Source organism: Haliotis asinina, chromosome 9, assembly GCF_037392515.1.
Source record: "Haliotis asinina isolate JCU_RB_2024 chromosome 9, JCU_Hal_asi_v2, whole genome shotgun sequence".
In the NCBI taxonomy this organism is placed as follows: Eukaryota; Metazoa; Mollusca; class Gastropoda; order Lepetellida; family Haliotidae; genus Haliotis; species Haliotis asinina.
In genome coordinates, this window is record NC_090288.1 from 11,515,387 (window position 1) to 11,535,461 (window position 20,075).

Below are 20,075 nucleotides of genomic sequence, written 5' to 3' on the forward strand. Positions count from 1 at the left end.
GTATTTGTATCTGTATTTGAAACCATTTTTTCATAAATAATTTTCTGTATCAGTTCACATTTTCTGTAATTACAAGTGTCAGATGTATAGAAGCTTTAGAACTTAAACGGAAGAGACTTTCCCATGTGTTATTTCTTTCTTAAAAATACCTTGTATGTATAATCAGTGAATGACCTTCCACTTCGCAGTGAAATGTCATTTGAAAAACAGATGCTGTGACTCACAATGAAGACAAAAATAACAAAACCTCAGCCTGACTTATCTTTAGATACATCATGTTAATAAGGAGTCAGTGATGCATGTCGTCAACCTTAGTGTCCTTGAATCGTCTTCCTCTGTGTGTTTATCAAAGCACCATGAAAGGGGGTCATCAACAGACAAAAGGTCAAAGACCATAAACACTGCTCCATAAGCCCTGGATTTGAGAACCAACAGGTTTCATACATAGTATGAAGGGGAATGAATCTCTAGGCTGGGATGGCAGGTGAATATCTTCATCTCTAGGCTGCCGCATCACATCAAGAAAGGGAATGCAAGAATGATATCACAAATGGCAAGCAGAGCCAGATTTCATGAGAAGGTTTTTACCACCAGAATGTCCAGAGATACATAGTGCTGTCTCTAGGATCTTATCACTTAAACCAATTGTTGGGACATGCCATGGTTATACTGTTCATTTTGAGCCCTGAATTTGATGGCCATTCTGAAAGTGCATTGTAAAACAAGTTAAATTGACTGCAGGTAATTACGCAAAATTTAATCAAATTTATACCCACAAAGGATTCATCATGCTACATCCATAATCAATACATTCTCACAATTTCTGCATTACTGAAACAATGTACATGTACTTGGGATCCCCGACTGTCAACATTGAAATAACCTCATTGTACCTTGGGCCAACATTGATATGACCTCATCATACTAAAGACCAAAGAACTTCAACACTGAAATGACCTCATTTTACCATTTACCCAAGAATCTCAACACAAAACTCATCAGTGTGAACTAGGAACCTTTGCAACCTGTAAACCCATTGAACAGTGGGGTGGTCGAGTGGATAAAGCATCTGTCATCATGCAAAGACCCAGGTTCGATTCCCATATGGGAAATTTGTGAAACCAATTTCAGGTGTCCCTCACTGTGATAATGCTAAGAGCTGCATAAAACCCAGCTCACAGTAAAACTTGGGTTTTATACTTGAAAAATAACAACAAACAAAGTATTACATACTTTCAAATGTTTATGCAGTGGCTATCATTTTGAGTTTACTGTTTAAAGGACCACACTGGTGTATTCGGTACCATCTGTAACCTACACAGACAAGACACGTACGCAGTGTACAAGCATGCTACTTAAGATCTGTACACAACTCAAACAGCAGGCTGGACAAGCAGCCACTAGATACGTAACACAATTTCATTTTTCCCTAAGTAAAAAACCTTATACATCTTTAATTTTTATTATGCTACAAAAAAAGGTGAATTTCATTTCCATTAAGCTAGACAATGAGCACGTCCTAACAATAAACATTGCATAAATATCACAAGCTTGCTCAACAAGATTAACACAGGCAGCATGGAACTTGCATAATTCATTTTCATCGTTCAGTAACAATTTGTCTACTTCTAAATTTTGCTTTATTAAAATGTAGAAAATACAAGACAACAAAAACAAATAATTATCTCATAACAAGACACCATATATGGTACCAGGGTCCAGTCATAGTCTTGACTAGTTAACTGTCTGTGTTGAGGTTTATTGCAGAGAGCTTTAATCAAATATCATTTCATTCAGTTTGACTAAGGATACATTTGTCTATAACAAAATCACAAACACATAAAATCATCCATCTAAGTTCCATTAAATAATTTAAATTGGACCAACATAAATTAAAATGACTCATTTTAAGATGTTGTCTAATTAAATATACATATATGTTTTGTACATTAATGTGAGTAAATCGAGAGTTAAATAAAATGGATTCCACCACCTTTACGTATCACAGTGTTTTGATTCGAGGCTTTGTGTTACACAAGCGTATCAGATCATAAGCCAAACACTGAGTATACAATATATCTTTACCAACTGCTAAATAACTTTACACAATAAATTCATCAGCCACAAAACTATAAACAATGGAATTATTTAGGGAAGAACACCTGTTCCCCACAATCATTAAGAGCAAATTCAACGTCAATGCTATCCATTTCATAATGAACATCAAAACACACAAAACTTGCTAATGGCAGTTTGCAATGGAATATCATTTCTTGGTAGCATGTTGTCCTAAATAGACAAAGAATTATTTCCACGTGATCTGGCATCATTGCGTTGATCAGAGACAAACTTTTGCCATCAAACTGTCCAAGAGCTGATCATGTCAGATTGGCTATCAGCTCTGATTGAAAGTACATGGTAAAACTAGGGGTAATCTCCGTAAGTGTTATCGCTTTGGTTGGTGTGGAGCAGTCACTTAGTAGTGTGTCCCTGTCATGTGATTCATGTGGAAGTCTCGTGTTTGGAAAGTCGTTTCTCTTGAGACAGAAATGGAATTTTCTCTTGTCCAAGTCTTCGTGGGAACGTATCCTTATGAAGGATACCCGTTGCACAGTCATCGTCCCTGTACTTCATCACCAACAGTGAATTTGTTCCACAGGAACATTTCAAATACAGAGATAAGGACAAGTGCATCCTTGAAGCGACATTCATATCTTGACACCCCTTAATATCAAGGATGGCACAACCCAATCCAACATTGAGATCAGTCTGTTCCATTTCAGGTAGAAAGGACAGTTCCACACGTAAAGTCACAGGTATATGAGAATGATGTCAACACCCCTGTATGTGGTGAATGGCAGGGCTCTGTCCCAGCAGGGGACAACCCCATATGAGCATACAGGGGGTACAGGCTGTTTACATCTTGTGATCTTCCAGCATCTTGTCCTCCATGAGACTAGTTGTCATTACCTCGCTGCTGCAGCTTCCAGGGCTACACGACATCAGCTCTGCGAAAACAAATTGAAAATAATCAATAAATCAATAATCAACAATATAATTATTGGATTACTACAAAATACAGACCACTTGTTAATACAGCAAAGCATCAAAGCACAGAACAATATTAATATTTCATTAATATGAGAATCTACTAGTAACCAAAATAACAATACTATTACCCTCTTTTCCATCTAATTCTTGTTGATTTTAAAAAAACATTTAACCTATACAAATACACAAGTTCACATATATATTTTTCAAAGGTAAACACATACTCTACCTTAACAAAAAAAACCCTAAAATTGTTAATAAATAAAATACTGTTCTTGAAGGAAAAACTAAATGCAGTTTCTAGAAGCAATGCAATACAAAATGTTCAACATGAATGTCTGTCTTCTGTGAGAGCCTAGAGAGCCTAACACACAGGTGTCAGGTGCCTGCCTTCGACAGTGGTGTTAAGCACATGTACATCTGAAGCATGACATCATGTCCCCCTCAATCTGGTCTAAGACCCTGGCACATGAGGAACCAAATTACCGCCAGACCATTACCCTACAACTGTCCAATCACAAGTCAATTACCCCGAACAAATAATGGCCCAAATAGCTGACTTTAAACCTGACAGAGACCTAAGCGCCATTTCTTCACTTGTACAACTCTAATGGTGTTAACGTAAGATCCTTTCATGTTACTACAGAGCATGACAAATACCTGATCTATACACCTGGAAAGATGTTTAGCATCACCCCTTCTACATCTTCATAGGTACTACCATAAATTCTATAGAAAACCTGCTCCCTTCATATTACTGTAGTGAATCTGTCTGGGCATTGAACATTAACCATGATCCCATAGGCGAGTGAGTGAGTATAGTATTACAATGCTTTAAACAATATTAAAGCAGTATCAAATTTGGGGAATCGAGTCTCTGTCTTCAGAGCGACAGTTGAGTGAGCGAGTTAAGTTTTATGCCAGACTCAGCAATGTTCCAGCTATGTGTAAATAATCAAGTCTGGACCAGACAATCCACTGATCAACAGCATAAGAATCGATCTGAGCAGTTGGAAACCAATGCCATGTGTCAACCAAGTAAGTGAGCCTGATCACCCAATCCTGTTAGTCACCTCTTATGGCAAGCATGGTTGCCTTTTCTTCAGAGAAACAAATGGACACCTTAACCATAAGGCCATCATACCACCTCACAAATGTTCTTTAACTTCTTTGGAGCCGAATATTATAAACTCTATATTTCTTTTAAATATCTACTAACACTCATTTTGACAAATGGCCAAGATGTCACAGATAAAGACTGGTACAGGACGTATAGATTTCTACAAGCACGATGTCACATGATACAATGATATAGATAAAGTGTTTGAAAGGATAGCAACTTACTAATGATATGGAATAACCACCAAAAATGTTAAAAGTTAACACTGAAGATTTTGTATTTCAGTGGGAATGTCACGTCTTGAAAGCAATAGCAAGAAAAAATGCCTGTAATAAAATTTCAAAGAGGTCAAAATCCTACTCAAAACAAACTTTCATATAACTATACCAAAGCAGTGTTGCACATTTTTTCCATGTACGTATTAATGTCTTCACGTAAGAAAAGTGGTCATCTGGCTAGCCTAGGTAACTATGGGATTTTTGCTCCCTTCTTGAAAAGCTCTTTTGCAGATATGTCTGTTAATTCACCAAAATCTACACACTGCACACACTTCAAACCATGCAGCCTGTGCAAGGGAAGTAACCAGTAGGTGCATGATGGGTATACAGCATATAGGTCAATAACTCACTTAATCACATGCCACTACACAGCACATGCACAGACAAGGCAATTTGGTCCACACCCAACACTTCCAATATTAAAGGAAAACCTTGAGCTGCTGGTGCTGACTTGTTTGTAATTCTATATTTTCATTCGAATTTGACCATTGGACTAGAGCAGATCACAGAAAACATAAAGATGAAACAGCTGACACGATACAATCACTCAGTGTGAAAAAGAATTCCAGATTCATCAACATTATAATGTTTGATATAAACATGTTTATGGGGGTTTTATGAGAAATAAAACCTGGATTCAAGGGTTTTAAACCTCTATAAATATAAATGGAAAGTATTATGTCTACCTTACAATCACTCCATCCCCACCCAAATAATCTGGAACATGAAACAACAATTTTATGTTTCATATAAAGGTGAAGAAACAGGTGTAAAATATTTATTGGCATACACAGAACTGAAAAAATCGAGAATCGTAAAAGCACTTGACAGACACTCTTTAGAAGGGCACTTTATCAGTCGCTCTTTACAAGGGCGGTCCACCCACTTACAGACAATATCAGTAGAACTTGGAAATCCTGAGAACAGTTTCAGGTCCAATATCTGTGTATTAACCTGCCCGGAGTACAGTAGGATGATATAACTGGGGGTGTATAACATGTTACTGACACTACTTGTGGCTTAAGTTGCAGCAGCAGAGAACCCTGAGACCTGGAAAGTACCACATGCCACAGCCCAGGCTCCTGGGACTAGATTTTCGAAGCTCTACTAGCACTAAAAAAGTCATAAGTGACATACATTAACATTAACTTATGACTATCTTAACACTATGAGAGCTTTAAAATCTAGTTTCAGCTTCTTCAAGGTGAAACTCAAGTAATAAAACTCTTGAATTACAATAGTGAGTATGTTTTTAAGCTGTTATAGCAATATCAAGGTGGGAGACACCAGGAATAGGCTTCACACACTATAGCCATGTTGGGAATTGAACCTGGGTCTCAAGTATGATGAGCCGATGCTTAACCACTAGGTTACCCAACCGTCCCTTTAAAATGCAATAAACATACAAAGTTGTTGTGTGAGACAGCTTTTAAACCAGGAATAAGATCAGTTATAAGTACAAATATAAGTAAATAAGTAAATGGTGATCATGGTAACTGAGCCAAACTGTATTTTCGGAGAACATTTTTCTGCTTTGCAGATGAGTCACATCACCTTGCTTTTATACATGCTAAATATTGTGTCCTGCCCTGGGCTGGTGAAAGGTGCCAGGTACGAGGTAAGGGCTTGTGGGGAATGAGAGTGGCAGTGACCTTTCCCTAGTCTCCCTAACAGGCAGTAACACCATTTGGACAGCATATCACAGCATGTCTGCTTACTGTGGGAGGAAATCATCCACTGGGCTGCAGGTTGCAGACATTTACTACATTCACACAGGGTCCTCACACATGGAAAGCCTCTGGTCCAATCTCAGATTTAACCTCCAGCCACAGGAGCTTGGCACTGACTGTTAGATTGTATGGCCAACCACTGTGCACCTTACAGTGAATTTGATAGTTTAGTTTTGGTGGTAGGTGCACTTAAATCAGTTTTTAATAAAGACAACCAGTAAACAGTTGTGTTTTTAAGAATCAGAGAGTTTACTTTACCCTGCATTTTCTAATATTCTAGCAATATCAGAGAGAGACACACCAGAAATGGACTTCATACATTGTATCGATGTAGTGAAAAGAACCCTTTTCTTCGGCATGATAAGTGAAGGCCATCACCACCAGGCAACCTTACCACAACTTAAACTGCATGAATTGCCAGCAATTAGTGTGCCTGACAACATCAACACAGGACACTGTCAATGACAAAAGCACAGCCTCCTCACAGATTCCACTCCGCCTACCTTTCATACAGGCATGTCTATAATACCTGGCACCCACTGACACTGCAGGAGAGCATTACCTGTGACCTAAATCCACTCTCACTATTTAGGCTGGACAAATTTATTCATTGACACAGTTAACTTCAAATATGCTTTTACGAGAGTTTTAACACACCCTGCTATGTCTACCATAAAGCTGGAGAACCAGTATATGAAGATTCTTCGAATAACTCAATTTACTGCTTTATGAGTAATTCCATGTGATCTCTTCAGTTGGGAAAGAGCCATACCATAGAATTAGATACTGGTTAGGGTGGTATCCTTTCACATTATTTGGATGTTCAGTTAAAATATAATGCTAGTTTGAATAGTATGACTTAACAAAGGATTTGTTATGATAACATGATGTAAAAAGAAATACTGAATTGTTCGGATGGTCTCAAGTGCCTAAAATTGTTTAATTTAAAAATGCTCAGCGTATAGTTGAATCTTACGGACAGAAACTTGTGTTGAAGATCGGATATACGAATAATTTCTTATTGATGTCATCACTTACATATGAAATGATAAAGCTCGTAATGATTATGTTTCGAATAATCTCAAGTGTTTTACAAGGAACTTAGCAGATGATTATTTGAAATATTACGCAAAAACATTTATAATAGTGTTGACAAGAGTCTTCTAGGTTGTGTTTTCATTAAAATAAATCATGGACAATAAAGTTGCTTCCTGACTTAATGTGGGTTGAAAAACACAGGAAAAGTCTCATTATTTATCTTGTGTTAGAGTAAATTACTTACTTATTATATTACATGCCTAGTACATTGTCTTGTTATGAAAAGTTTTCAGACGTCCTAATTCAGTGCTTGACACAAACATCATTGTTTACACGAGCTATTTCCTTGTCCCTGACCTACTAATTAGGGATCGGTCGGGGGTCATGACATGAGACACAATCTCCTCCCACAATTCCTCCAACTTCCTGTGCAGGCTTCATGGGACATAGATTCACGCCAAGTTCAGAATTTAACTGATATATTTGCCTTGAAACAGTATCATCAGAGCCTATAACAATTCTTCTGATTCACTGAGTTGAAGAACTCACAACAGGAGAAAAATAACAATAGTATCGTTCAGTCATGTCTTCACTCTCTAGCTAGTGAGTGAGTGAGTGAGTGAGTGAGCGAGCGAGTTTGGTTTAATGTCGCTTCTAGCAATATTCCAGTAATATCATGGCAGGGGTACACCATAATCTTGAATTCCTAATTCCAATTAGAGTTCCTACTTGAGTTAAATGTTATCAGTAGTTTTAGGCTCAAACCTAAACCATAAATTGGTTTTGGGTGTTTGTTGGTGGTTAGGATACACTCAGCACAATGTTAGCTCTGTGTCAGAAAGTCGAGCCTGGGTCATATCATGAGCAGAGTTTCCTTGTTATGAAACTGAACCTGGAATCCCAACTGGATGAAAACATTTGTAAAAATTATCTACATGTAGTTATTATATAATCATTAACAGTATCTAGGTGTCTTTAACCACTCGAGGGTCATTTCACCTACAAATATGAAAAATTAGAAAAGAGAAAGGATGACATTACATCTTCTGTATACGCTGTCTTGAGGGATTTTTCATAACAGCACCCAAGGACAGCAGCTATCTAGACAGACTGCCCACATGCTCAGATTTGGCCAGTTGTCATCATGGTGAAGGAAGAGAGAGGACGAGTGAAGGATAGAAGGATGAGGGGAGGAGGTCTGTTTCTAAGACTGAATTGAAAGTGAGAAAATGAACCCAACTCAAGCCTAGTCAGTCAATCAGGGACAGGGTGAGGAGTGTCTTACATGATTCTTTCCACCAATGTCATAGAAGTGTCACAAACAGGAAAGTGATAACAATTCTGCATAATGATATCTACAGCTACTCAGTTCAATATCAAACAAATCAGTGTAATGTGAAAGCACTAACAACCTTGCTACCTTTTTAACCACAAATGACTGAAACATCAATCGAAAATCCTGGATAAGTCAAAGTGTAGGAGTTTAGTGTAAGTGAATACATCCCCCATCAATAACTAACACAACTTTGAGATCACAATCTGCCTTGTTGTGCCCCATCCATGAATAGCAAGAGTCTTTGGTCAGGAGACATATTGGAACTTTCTAAAATGTTTTTCGTCCAAGTGGTGATCAATGAAGGCAAAGTAAATACAGACAGTTATCCCACACCAAACTGCATGTGACCAAGTCAAGACAAATGATGAAGGCTTGCTAAATATAGGCATTTAGCCAACATATGACCTGAATGGTGACCAATGATGAAGACTAGGTAAATACTGACAGTTATCACACACTAGGCTGCCTGTGACTTAAGTCTAGACAAATGATGAAAGTTTGGTAAATATAGGCATTTATCTCCAATATGGCCGATGTGGTGACCAATGAAGACAAGGTAAACACAGGCAGTCAGCCTCAACCACCTGTGTACTTTGTGTAGGTGAAGTGTGTGGTAGAGAGAGAGAGAGCAATGTATGATTCACTCTACTGCAGTGCGGCTGCAGCAATGGCTGTTGGCGCTAGCTGAGGATGACTCATACTCCTCATTACACTGATGCAAACAGTAACACTGTTGCACTTCTTCATAACACACATAGCATGTCAGTTTCAGTCATCATAAAACTATGTTCAACACTCCATCACTGTCATATATCTTACAACCACTTACAATCCCATCAGTAGCTGTTTGTCAAACACCTTTCAATACCTTATGAATACCCATTACCTGCACTATCTTAACCATCAAATCCTTAAAGGCACAATGTCATACCACACCTCTCCAAAATACATTATGCGTTTCTCTCAATAATACAAACTGTCAGCCCTCAGGGAAGCTACCATTTAATCAATCCCCCCAAAATCACGTATTTAGATTACAATATTAAATTAGAAAGTTCAAATGAATTGGTGAATTGTTGTATTAAATTGGTTCTTGCACCCTCTACTAAAGATTATTTCAAGCGAAGCCAATAGAGAAATGCTTCTTGGAGCGCTCTTGATGAATATCCCACACATGACATGTGATTGAAACCAGTACTGCAAAAACTGACAACACTGCATGTGACAGAGGAAATATTTATATTCCATATACGGTATGTGTTACATGCTTAGAAGCTGTTCACTTCAAACTTTCAAATATCGATTTCAGGCAAGTTGTTGGAGATAATAAGTTTTTAACTGCATCAAAAGGAAGCTAAAGTGAATGAACATGCTCCCCGCAAATATAGGATTTAGGTAAAAATATTGTCAAAAATGTGTGGCATTGTGGCTTTAAATAGAATATCAACATCTGATGACATATCCTGGCAAGTGAATATATATCCCTGTATATCCTTGATGACTAGCAAGTGAATATAGCTTTATATATCCTCACAAAGAGGGTTTGTGTTTCAATAGGTAGATATAGCATATTCCTCTGACTCACAATGAAAATATCAATACAGCTTTCCATATCCCTGGAACTTGAAGTCTAAATAGTAACTAACATGTAAATGTTCTTATCACTTATAATCTCAACTACTTAGCCTTTTTAACAGTTATTTGCGCTATCATCAGCTGTCTCTGTAAGTTCACAAACAACAGCATTACACAAGAACTTATCACAGTCACCTAATGTTCCTGGAAGGAAATCATAACAGTTCATTGAAGGAATGGCAACAGAGCTCAAAACAACTCATACCCCTCTTGAGTAATAATGCCTAAAAACCATAAGTACAGACTTACCACAAAATCGCAAATAGCCAATCACATTTTCACAAAAAACATTACATAGTTCAAGGCCCATTTACTTCCAGAAGCAGACTGTGCTTATTTTTTGACTACCTCTCTCCACTGCCTGTCTACTGTCTGTTACTCCAGTTTATCTACTCCTGTCTTCAGTTGTGCTCTGTCTGTCTATTATTGTCTTTCCCTGACAGGTCTGTAACTCCTGTGTAGTGTCTGTCTTCTGTCCACTGCCTGTCTACTGTCTGTGACTCTTGTCTATCTACTTTTGTCTTCCCTTGTACTGTCTATTAGTGTCTTTCTCTGACTACAGTCTGTGACTCCTGTCTGTCTTCTGTCGACTGCCTGTTTTCTGTCTGTCTACCCATCTCTATACCTGTCCACTGTATGTCTAGTGTCTGTCACTTCTGTCTACTTTCTGTGACTCTTGCCTACCCTTGTCTACCTGTCCACTGCCTGTTTACCCCTCCCTACACCAGGTGAAGGCAGAGGCTGATCTACCGTTTACATAGTCTTGCTGATGTTGTTGCCAGGGAACTGCTCTACAATAAACAGTTGCCATGGTTATCCAGTGTTTGCAAGTGTAGATTCACTAAGTAAACAACTACTTGCAACAGAGGAAATTCTTTCTGCATTATCTAACAATGAGGTTTACTGTAAACTCCAGCTCTGACTTCAATGTACAACAAATTTGAATGTTACAACATCATCATATGATAACTGCATATTTCACTGGTTTACCATTGTTTCAATTCACACAGTAACAGCAACCATTCAGCTGAACCATGATTAATTCTCACTTACACAATGACTATACATTGTGTGGCTACAATTCAGTTAGACCATGATAACAATCAACTGCTAGGCCATTACATAAGACTATCATCACATTACTAATACGTACACCTGGAAACAAATGTAGCACAAACTGAGCTATATTTTCAAACATCCAGAAGTTCAAGCCTTTTGGAAATTTCATGACAAAGGAAATACACCAAAAGAATCACAAATGGTTTTGGGGTCAAGTTTTTAAATAGAAGACATAACATGAACACATATTCATGGGATCTCATGTTATCGAAACTTGCGTTTCTTTTGCTGTTCAGTACTTATGATATTGTTAGTAAGACAGTAACGATACCTAGTAAGATTCATTCAGAGAAGGAGTGAGTGAGTGAGTTTACTTTTACGCCGCTTTTAGCAAAATTCCAGCATTATCACGACAGGGGACACCAGCAAATGGGCTTCACACATTGTACCCATGGTGGGAATCGAACCCGAGTCTTCAGCGTGACGAGCGAACACTTCAACCACTAGGCTACCCCACCGCCCCTTCAAAGAAGGAACAGTGAATACTGACTCACACTGCATTAGCGATTTTGCAATCATTCATGGTCAAGACAGGAAACATACATTGGCAGTGGAGTCAAAGAATTGTCACAATAATTATCATAATGAATCAATTACTAAACATTACTTAATCAATTCCTGTTTCTGAATTTCTTGAAAGTCAGAAATCTAACCTAAAACTAGCCATTCACATGAAATTACAGAGCAAGCAATGCATAACATTTTTCCAGGTGTATATATTAAGGTAAGGCTGATGATGGAATAAGTGACTAAAATGTCTTAAGCACATGGTGATATGAAGAAATAATCAACATAAAGCTGTTGTAAACTAAAACAGGGGATGTGTCACACTTCTAAAATCAATGGGAATAATCTGCAGAAGCCGTTTTTGGTCAAAACTTCGTGCCAGGAACAATGCTTGCACTAGACAAAAAGGTCGTCATAAAACTGGAAGGACAAGACTACCTCACATCTAACATCGACAGTGGTAAAATGCAAATAAAAGTGAACAGCACCCAGAGTTGGAGGAACATCATTGGTCCTGAGGTGACCAATCAGAGTCAAGAAACTTCTCATTCAGTAGTAGCAAAATACTTTAAAGTCAATCTCTTGAGATATGAAATAAAATATGTATTTCTCATCCACAAATATTCACAATCACAAGGCTGATCACAGGACATACGTCACCACAAATACACTGTCACCTTTTGGATTTGTCTGATGCAGTTGTTTCCACGAAATATAAATGAACATGTTTACAGAAATAACATTTACAATTGGTTTTAATTTGTCAGAATTTTGAGAAGTACTTTAATTTTGAATACTTCTATAACAGAAAGACAGACTTATAAAATAAATCACAAAAACTTAGAACACCTTTTAACAAAAACCTGTATCCTTAGATTGTCTCCCTTTTTAACCATTAATTTGAATTTCAATTCCATATCATATTTTGGTAGATAGTAAAAACATTGATACATATTTCCAATTCATATGAATTATTTAACACGATTCACTAGACATTTCCAATTTATATCAAATGTAATATTTTAAATATCTTTATATATCTTGCAAATATTTACCTTAAACTAATCTCAAACAAATTCATGAACTAATACAAATTATAACATACACATCCAACCATGCATAAAATTAATACAATAACAGAATATATATACACTGTAAAAGCAACATACTGGTTATATAACTAAACATGTTTTAACCACCCCATGACCAAAGAGATATTATGAGAAGATATTATGAGAAGTTGTTGTTCAACACTCAGTATATGTATCAAGCCTACAAAATATCTCAAGAGGATACAGGTAATTGGAAAGGTGCTGCACAGACTTAAGCGTAATCATGCAAAGAAGCGAGGTAAAAACCTGTCGGTAGCAGACGCTTACTGGTTAAACCCTGCAAAATTGAAAAGTTTGAAATTTAAACATGGCATACAAAGTTCAAACTCACTCTCTGACCTTGCAACTTACCATGTTCGTATGTCTGTGATCAATCCTTGGCTTGTCAGTTCAAAGAGAATGTCAACCACAAAAATGCTACATGGCCAGTTGTCTTCAAACAACCACAATTTGAACTTGTACCAAATATGGACCGGAAACCCAATCCACAAAACGCTTGTAGCACTATGCATTTTGTAAGCTTGCGGTAAAGTAGAGAGCTACAACACGTCATAGTGTTACAAATACCTTGTGGATCAGGACTTTGTGGACATACAGAAAGAAAATTCTAAATACTGTGTATGAAGAAAGATAAGCCAAAGTTTGAGGACCAAAAAAACATGTATCATGTAATATGTCTGATACCAAAGAGGAATTCATTCAGTAAAGGTCAAATTTTTATACTTTTGGTTATTGAGTCAAACCTTTACTCGACACAAAAAGTATATATTGTATATTTAAATTAATTGAACCATCAAAGGTCAAATGTAATAAATGTTCGAAATTTAACAAATGGAGGACAACTTTTGATGCAATGAAATTACTAAGGAGCTGTAAAGAATCCAAGCTGTGAACTGACAAGCAGACTACCAATTGTTGTGTCCATGAGATGATCCAGATGCAACATGTATCACTTTAAACACCAACAGAGTCACTGTGCACATCTTCAATTCTCAACATATCTTTGAGACAGGAGGATCAGTTAGTAAAGAAAAATATAATCCATCATCAAGAGAGTCGATGTGGAGAGACAACACAGTCAACATGGACACAGAGCAAGTGTTAGTATATTATCAAACAGATCCTTCAACCTGTGTTCTCCTTCGAAGACCAATTGTCTCACTGCTTGGAACAATCGTAAAGCAAGCGTTGTACACCACTGACAAGACTGGTGCAGAAGATCTGATAATCTAAAGAAAATCTGGCCTTGTTTTTTCTTTTTCAATCATATCATTTTACTCAGGTCAGAGGAATTTTAATTCAATGATTTCAATGGGACAGAGTTATTGACTGTAGAACAAGACTGGTGCAGAAGATCTGATAATCTAAAGAAGATCTGGCCTTGTTTTTTTCTTTTTCAATCATATCATTTTACTCAGGTCAGAGGAATTTTAATTCAATGATTTCAATGGGACAGAGTTATTGACTGTAGAACTTTGAATTTTCAACAGGATATTCGATGTGTATATGAATGTATCCAAAATCATCAGAACTACATGAAGCTGTCCCTCTAAGAATGGTTAAAAGATTATCTATGTCCAAACCTATCCCAGCATGCCTTGCTGAAGATCTAAGCAGTTCTAATACTTTTGCCTTCATTATTTGATCCAACCAGATTTAATGTATTGGGCAAGTTCATGTAGTTATCCAATGAGTTCAGCCACATATTTAACAGGTCATAACAGACACCATTTTTTAGGATTAGTAAATCAATAATATCAATAACATCAATCAATTTTGTAAGTTTTCAACAAAATTAAACAGTAAGGTCTAAAACTATACGTTTCACAAATATTCAAAATGAGTTATATTTCCTCATTTAACAAAAAAAAGTTTTCATTCACAATAGAAATAAACAAAACTCATTTTGTAATAATTAATTACAAAGACAATGAACAATCCCAAACATGTTTCACATCAACATGCTTACTGATGTTTCTAAAGGAGAAAACCTAACTTTGTCAGTGAAATAAAATGAATGAGATCAGACCCCAACATAAAAAATTGATTATTATCAATGTTATCATTGACTTAACGTCCTCGACAACCTGCCACCATGCCTTGTCAGTAGTGTACGCCAAAATGCGTCAAGACACACACAAATCATTCAGAATGCAAGGAACAAACTCAATACCAAAACTTCATTCAGATTCTGCCTGCCCGTCTACACTAAAGTTTATCTGCCAGAGATGTTTCCATGTAACTCCATCACTGTCAGTCAAATGAAAACTGTGATGGAACAGCCGTGTTTCAAATAGCTAGGCTATTTCATTTTCAAAGGTTCAGATGAATGCATTTGATACGTAAAGTGCAATAATCACTTGTGAAATTTGGTGTAGAACTTTGCTTCCAATTTAGTGAAAGTGATAGTGAATTAGCAAGATAGGAGACTTTGAAAGATTTTGTGTTAAATAGGAGTTCAGAAAGTCATGGCATGTCAACTAGGTTCTACCTAAACTAACACTCGAGGAGGCTGTAAGAATGATATGAATCCCTTCCCATGATGCATCAAGCAATTCCGTATATGTGCTATCATTCTCAAATTTGGACTTACCCTCACTTGGGCAGCCACAATCAACCATCCCTACTCTAATAGTCTCGATCTCTCCTGAAGTTTTGGTACGCTCTTCGGTTTTGACCATACTCTTCACTTGGATTGCAGTTGTGACTTACTTTGGGAGTCCCCATTTTGCTGCGGCCTTGTCGCCTGCTTGTCATATTCCTGCGCTCACGGTCAAACTCTAGGTCCTCGAGTCTCTGTGTGAGAGCCAGCTTCTGCTGGATTGCCATACGTAATAAAGAGTTTAACGTCTTCTTTTCCTCCTCAGCAGCAGCCAGTTGGCGCTGCTGCTCATCCAGCTGCGTCACATACTCGTCACACCGCTGAGCAAACATTGCACGCAGGGAGGCAAAGGTGGCAGCATCCTCTTTCAAAGCCTTCAACTCATTTCGCAACTTCATCATTGTCTCCGTCACTATAACTTTCTCATTTTCATACTTTTGTTTCAGATTGGCTAGCGCCACCTCTGCAGTGGACTTGTTGGCTTTGAGAACACTTCGGAGTGTGGCAATCTGTTCCCGCTTCGTGGAAAGCATAGCTTTCAACTTGACCACCTGTTCCTGAAGTTCCTGCATGTCATCATTCTCACCGCCCTGTTGTTGCTGACACGACATGTTGTCCACCAAGTGGTCAATGGCGACCTTGAGGAATTTCACCTGGTCAACAATTGTTTCAGACAGTCCTGTACACGAGGTAGGATCACCCTTCACATCACCATTAACCAGGGCTGTATTTGCAGCATCCTTGCTTCTCCTGGAACGCTTAACCTTTGTTTCTGGAACACCATTTTCTACCTTGCCATTTTTTTCTTCTGGCTCTTCACTGCTCTCTCGACTGATGTCCTTACGGGTTGTGGCTGTTCCCTTGGCATGGTCCAGCATCACTCGGCTTGGCGTTTCCTTGCTTACCTCACACACAAGGTGGTACAATTGAGCAAGGTCTTCTGTGACCTTCACAAGGTCATCCTGGGTGGCGGTGAGGCTCCCATGAGCATCACCTGCAAGAGAGGTCATAGATTTCAAGTCCCTCTCCAGATCCTTGATGTTTTCTTCATACTGCATGCACTTCATCTTAAGTTCAGACAAAGCAGCTTCAATATTTGGATCTCCATGGATCTGGTTTTTGTCTTGGAGTCGGTTAATTTCAGCCTGAAGGGCACTTATCTCACTCAAAGCAGTACTGTATTTCCTTTCATTCTGAGTAAGGTTCTTCTTCAGCATTAGAACAGCCCGCTTGTCAGGATCAGTCTCATTCTCGATCTCTGCTTCCAGTTCAGGATCTTTGATAGAGTCTGTGCTTGCTTGCATAATCTTGATGTTAGCCACTGCACTGATATGTTCTTTCAACTGGTCTGCTCTCTCCTTCTGTTCCATGAGGTCCCGTTGTGTATCTTCTATCAACTTCCTGGCCTCATCCAGAGCCTTCTGGACTTCCATCTTCTCTGCATCACTCTGCTCCAGAAGCTGTTCCAACTTGCGAACCTCTGTCACCTGAATTTCACTGAGAATGTCATTCACCACTCCTGGCCGAGGTTTAGTGGGTGTGTTCACACCTTCTCTCTTAGCAAAATCAGCTTCTATCCTCTTGAGTGCAGGGTGATCATGGACCTCTCCATCCTCTTCTGCCCCAGAATCTTGGGACTCTGAATGCATGCTGTTTGTGAGCTTCAGGCCATCACTTAGACCACCAAAGTGTGCCAGATTGCTGAGATTAAACATGGACTCTTGGGTGATCCTTTGATCAAGCTCTTTCTTCAAGGCATGTTTCTGTTCTCGTTCCTGCTGCAAGGAATTCAAAGCTTCTTCAAGGTTTTTCTCAATGATCCTTTTCAAGTTCATTGTTTCCATGAGCTGCATGTTGAGATCCTCTGCTTCTTCCTGAAGCCTCTTGGTTTCATGCTTCATTCCTTCAAACTCCACCTGGCTCTGCTTCAGTTGGGAAACAGTCTTCTGCAACACAATGTTCTCATCCTCAAGCTCAGCATAATCAGTGAGATTCCGATTCTCTCGAACCTTGTACTCCCTGATCTCATGCCTGAGCTGGTTGCGTTGAGCTTCCAGGGTTTCAATCTGGGTCTGGTGCTCGGTAGTCTGAATGTTAAAATTCTTGTTTTCCACAGCAAGACGTTCCATTGTCTGCTTGCAGGACTTGAGTTCAGCCTCCAGTTCATGGATGGATGCTCGGTAACCCTCTTCACGGGTAACTGTCTCTTGTAGAAATGCTTCTTCATGGTGGATACCACTCTCATGGTGCTTCTTGTAGGTGATCTGGTGCTTGCTCAGTGCCTGGAACATACAGTCACAATGTAAGTTACTTAGAAATCATATCATCGGGGGAAATACAAATACAATAAATATTGATGAATTTATCAAATTCTCCTGAATGCATCTCAGTGTCTATAAGATTCAGGCTTAGGTTTGGTGTCTTATGTCACACACAGATGAAAACTGGTTCAGGTTCATATTTCTTAAACAAAAAATTACAGACAACCTGGCGATGGCACAGGTCACGCAGGCTATGAGCATGAACGCTTGATGTCATCACTATTCAACAACGATTCAAAACCATTTAGTCATAAATGTACAACTGACTGCTCTTAGCAGAGATGTTTTACAAATGTGAAAAGGGATTTTGTTTTTTATTGGAAATCAATTATTCCGGCTTATTGGTTGCTACATCTGTAGACTACACCATTTCACTGCTGTTGAAATGTAGAACAACTGCTATGTATGCATTGCTGGTATCAACAACAGTTTTGCCAGCTCAGTAACTGTTAAATGATTAATGAAAAAAACTTGGTCTGTGACTAGGCAACTATAAAAGTGATGCTGCTGTGAAAAACAAGAATGGACACTATCATTATTTATACGACTGAAAACAACATTATCTACAAAAAATTATATTTTTCATAGTACCACCATGCTGTATGTCCATGACATTTCCTGACTACTTTGGGGGATTTCACAAATTCATCACTGACTGTACTCAAGAAAATCGAAAGTCCCAAAACTTGAGGGAACTCAGGAAGCAGAGGCGGGCAGATTACCCAGAGCTCAGCTATATTGATTAGCCATAAATATACAGTGCAGGATTCTGCTTTAGTAGCCAGCACGTTTCACAAATCAGGCCTGGCAGCCATGATTGATGCTGGAAAAATGGACAGCAATATATTCAACAAAATACATTTTTACAAAATCACCATGTTACACAGATTACTTCTTTCAATCCATTACTTTTTCAATTGAATCTGTTACAAGGTGCAGCACATCCTATCAGTGATGTTATGGCTATAGCAAATGGTTTGGTCACCTAAAAATGAGTTAAAGAGATTCTACCATAATGGTAACAAGTAGTGGATTGAGGGGGGTGGTTTGTTTGGAGGTGCAGGTGCTTGGCATATACCACATGTTGCAATTTCACATATGGGTGGTTGGGTAGCCTAGTAGGTAAAGTGTTCACTCATCACATGACTCAGTTCAATTCAACACACGGGAGCAAAATGTGAAACGAGTTTCTGGAGACTGCCCCAGCGATAATGGTGGAATAACGCTAAAAGCAGCATAAAACTAATCTCATTCACTCTCTAGCTCACATTTATCTGAAAAGAATGAGCAAGTGAGTGAGTGAGTGAGTATGGCTTTGTGCTGCTTTTAGCAGTATTCCAGCAATATCACAGCAGGGTACACCAGATATAGGATTCACACTGTACCAATGTGGGGTATCGAAAATGGATTCTTGGCGAACACGTAGACACTAAACTATCCCAAAACGCCTTCTCTGAAAAGACTAGCCTAAGGCAATCCTATATCATGAAACAGAATGCTAGAGTCTATGGTGCTATTCAACACAATGATCCCTGTGCTGAGATCTCTCATGTGTTATCATACTAAAGACTTAAGACTGTCAGACCACTATGCGTTACTTTGTACGACGGCACCAAGGTGCAGTTAATCATGACGGTTTATTCAGCCTCTGGCTGCCACAGAAACACAATGTCCACCATTATAACTACAAGTATTGATTGGTCTGGACCTTGTGTTACAAGTACAACACACAAATTAATATTTCATTGTTGGCGATTGTTGAACCACCAATGAAACTGCAGAAAACTCATATAAGGCATTGAACAAGATACTTCAGAAAATCGATCATAGAAATAAAAGAGTTATAAGATCTGAATCTATTTTATGGTATGTTATTCAACCAAGGTTGTGAGGGAAAAGAGATCATTTCATAAGTCTCGACAACCCAGAAAAAGGATTCCATTTACACCATGAATTAAGTACTGTTATAAAGAGTTCATTGAAAATCCGATTCCAAGTTGACACTAACATTAAAGAAAGAAAACTTTTGGAAAAAATAGTGCATTTTTTGTTGCAGCTATATGTAAATCTCACAATTAATCACTGATTCAATAATATTCTGACTACAACTGCTGAAAGATCGAATCAGTGATTCTTCTTCTTCCATTAGGGTGCAGTGAAGCACACTTAGCAAGGTTACAAATTGTAATTACCTTATTCAGCAATTATTTTTTTCAATGTTCTGCA

General features: G+C 38.2%; 1 protein-coding gene across 3 annotated transcripts in view; it reads right to left on the reverse strand.

Annotated features, from left to right (window-relative positions):
- Positions 1 to 1,225: 1,225 nt before the first annotated feature.
- Positions 1,226 to 20,075, reverse strand: part of LOC137296907 (protein bicaudal D-like) — a 47,984-nt gene continuing 29,134 nt past the window's right edge. Inside the window, exons 2-3 of one of the 3 annotated variants that reach the window (XM_067828801.1) lie at positions 15,639 to 17,810; positions 1,226 to 3,008 (exon numbers count right to left, since the gene is read on the reverse strand). In XM_067828801.1, the coding sequence (XP_067684902.1) occupies positions 3,003 to 3,008; positions 15,639 to 17,810 (2,178 nt within the window). In that variant the 3' untranslated portion in view covers positions 1,226 to 3,002. Of the gene's footprint in view, positions 3,009 to 13,122; positions 13,204 to 15,519; positions 17,811 to 20,075 lie in introns of those variants that run through there. The other 2 variants (XM_067828799.1, XM_067828800.1) reach the window with 2 other exon arrangements.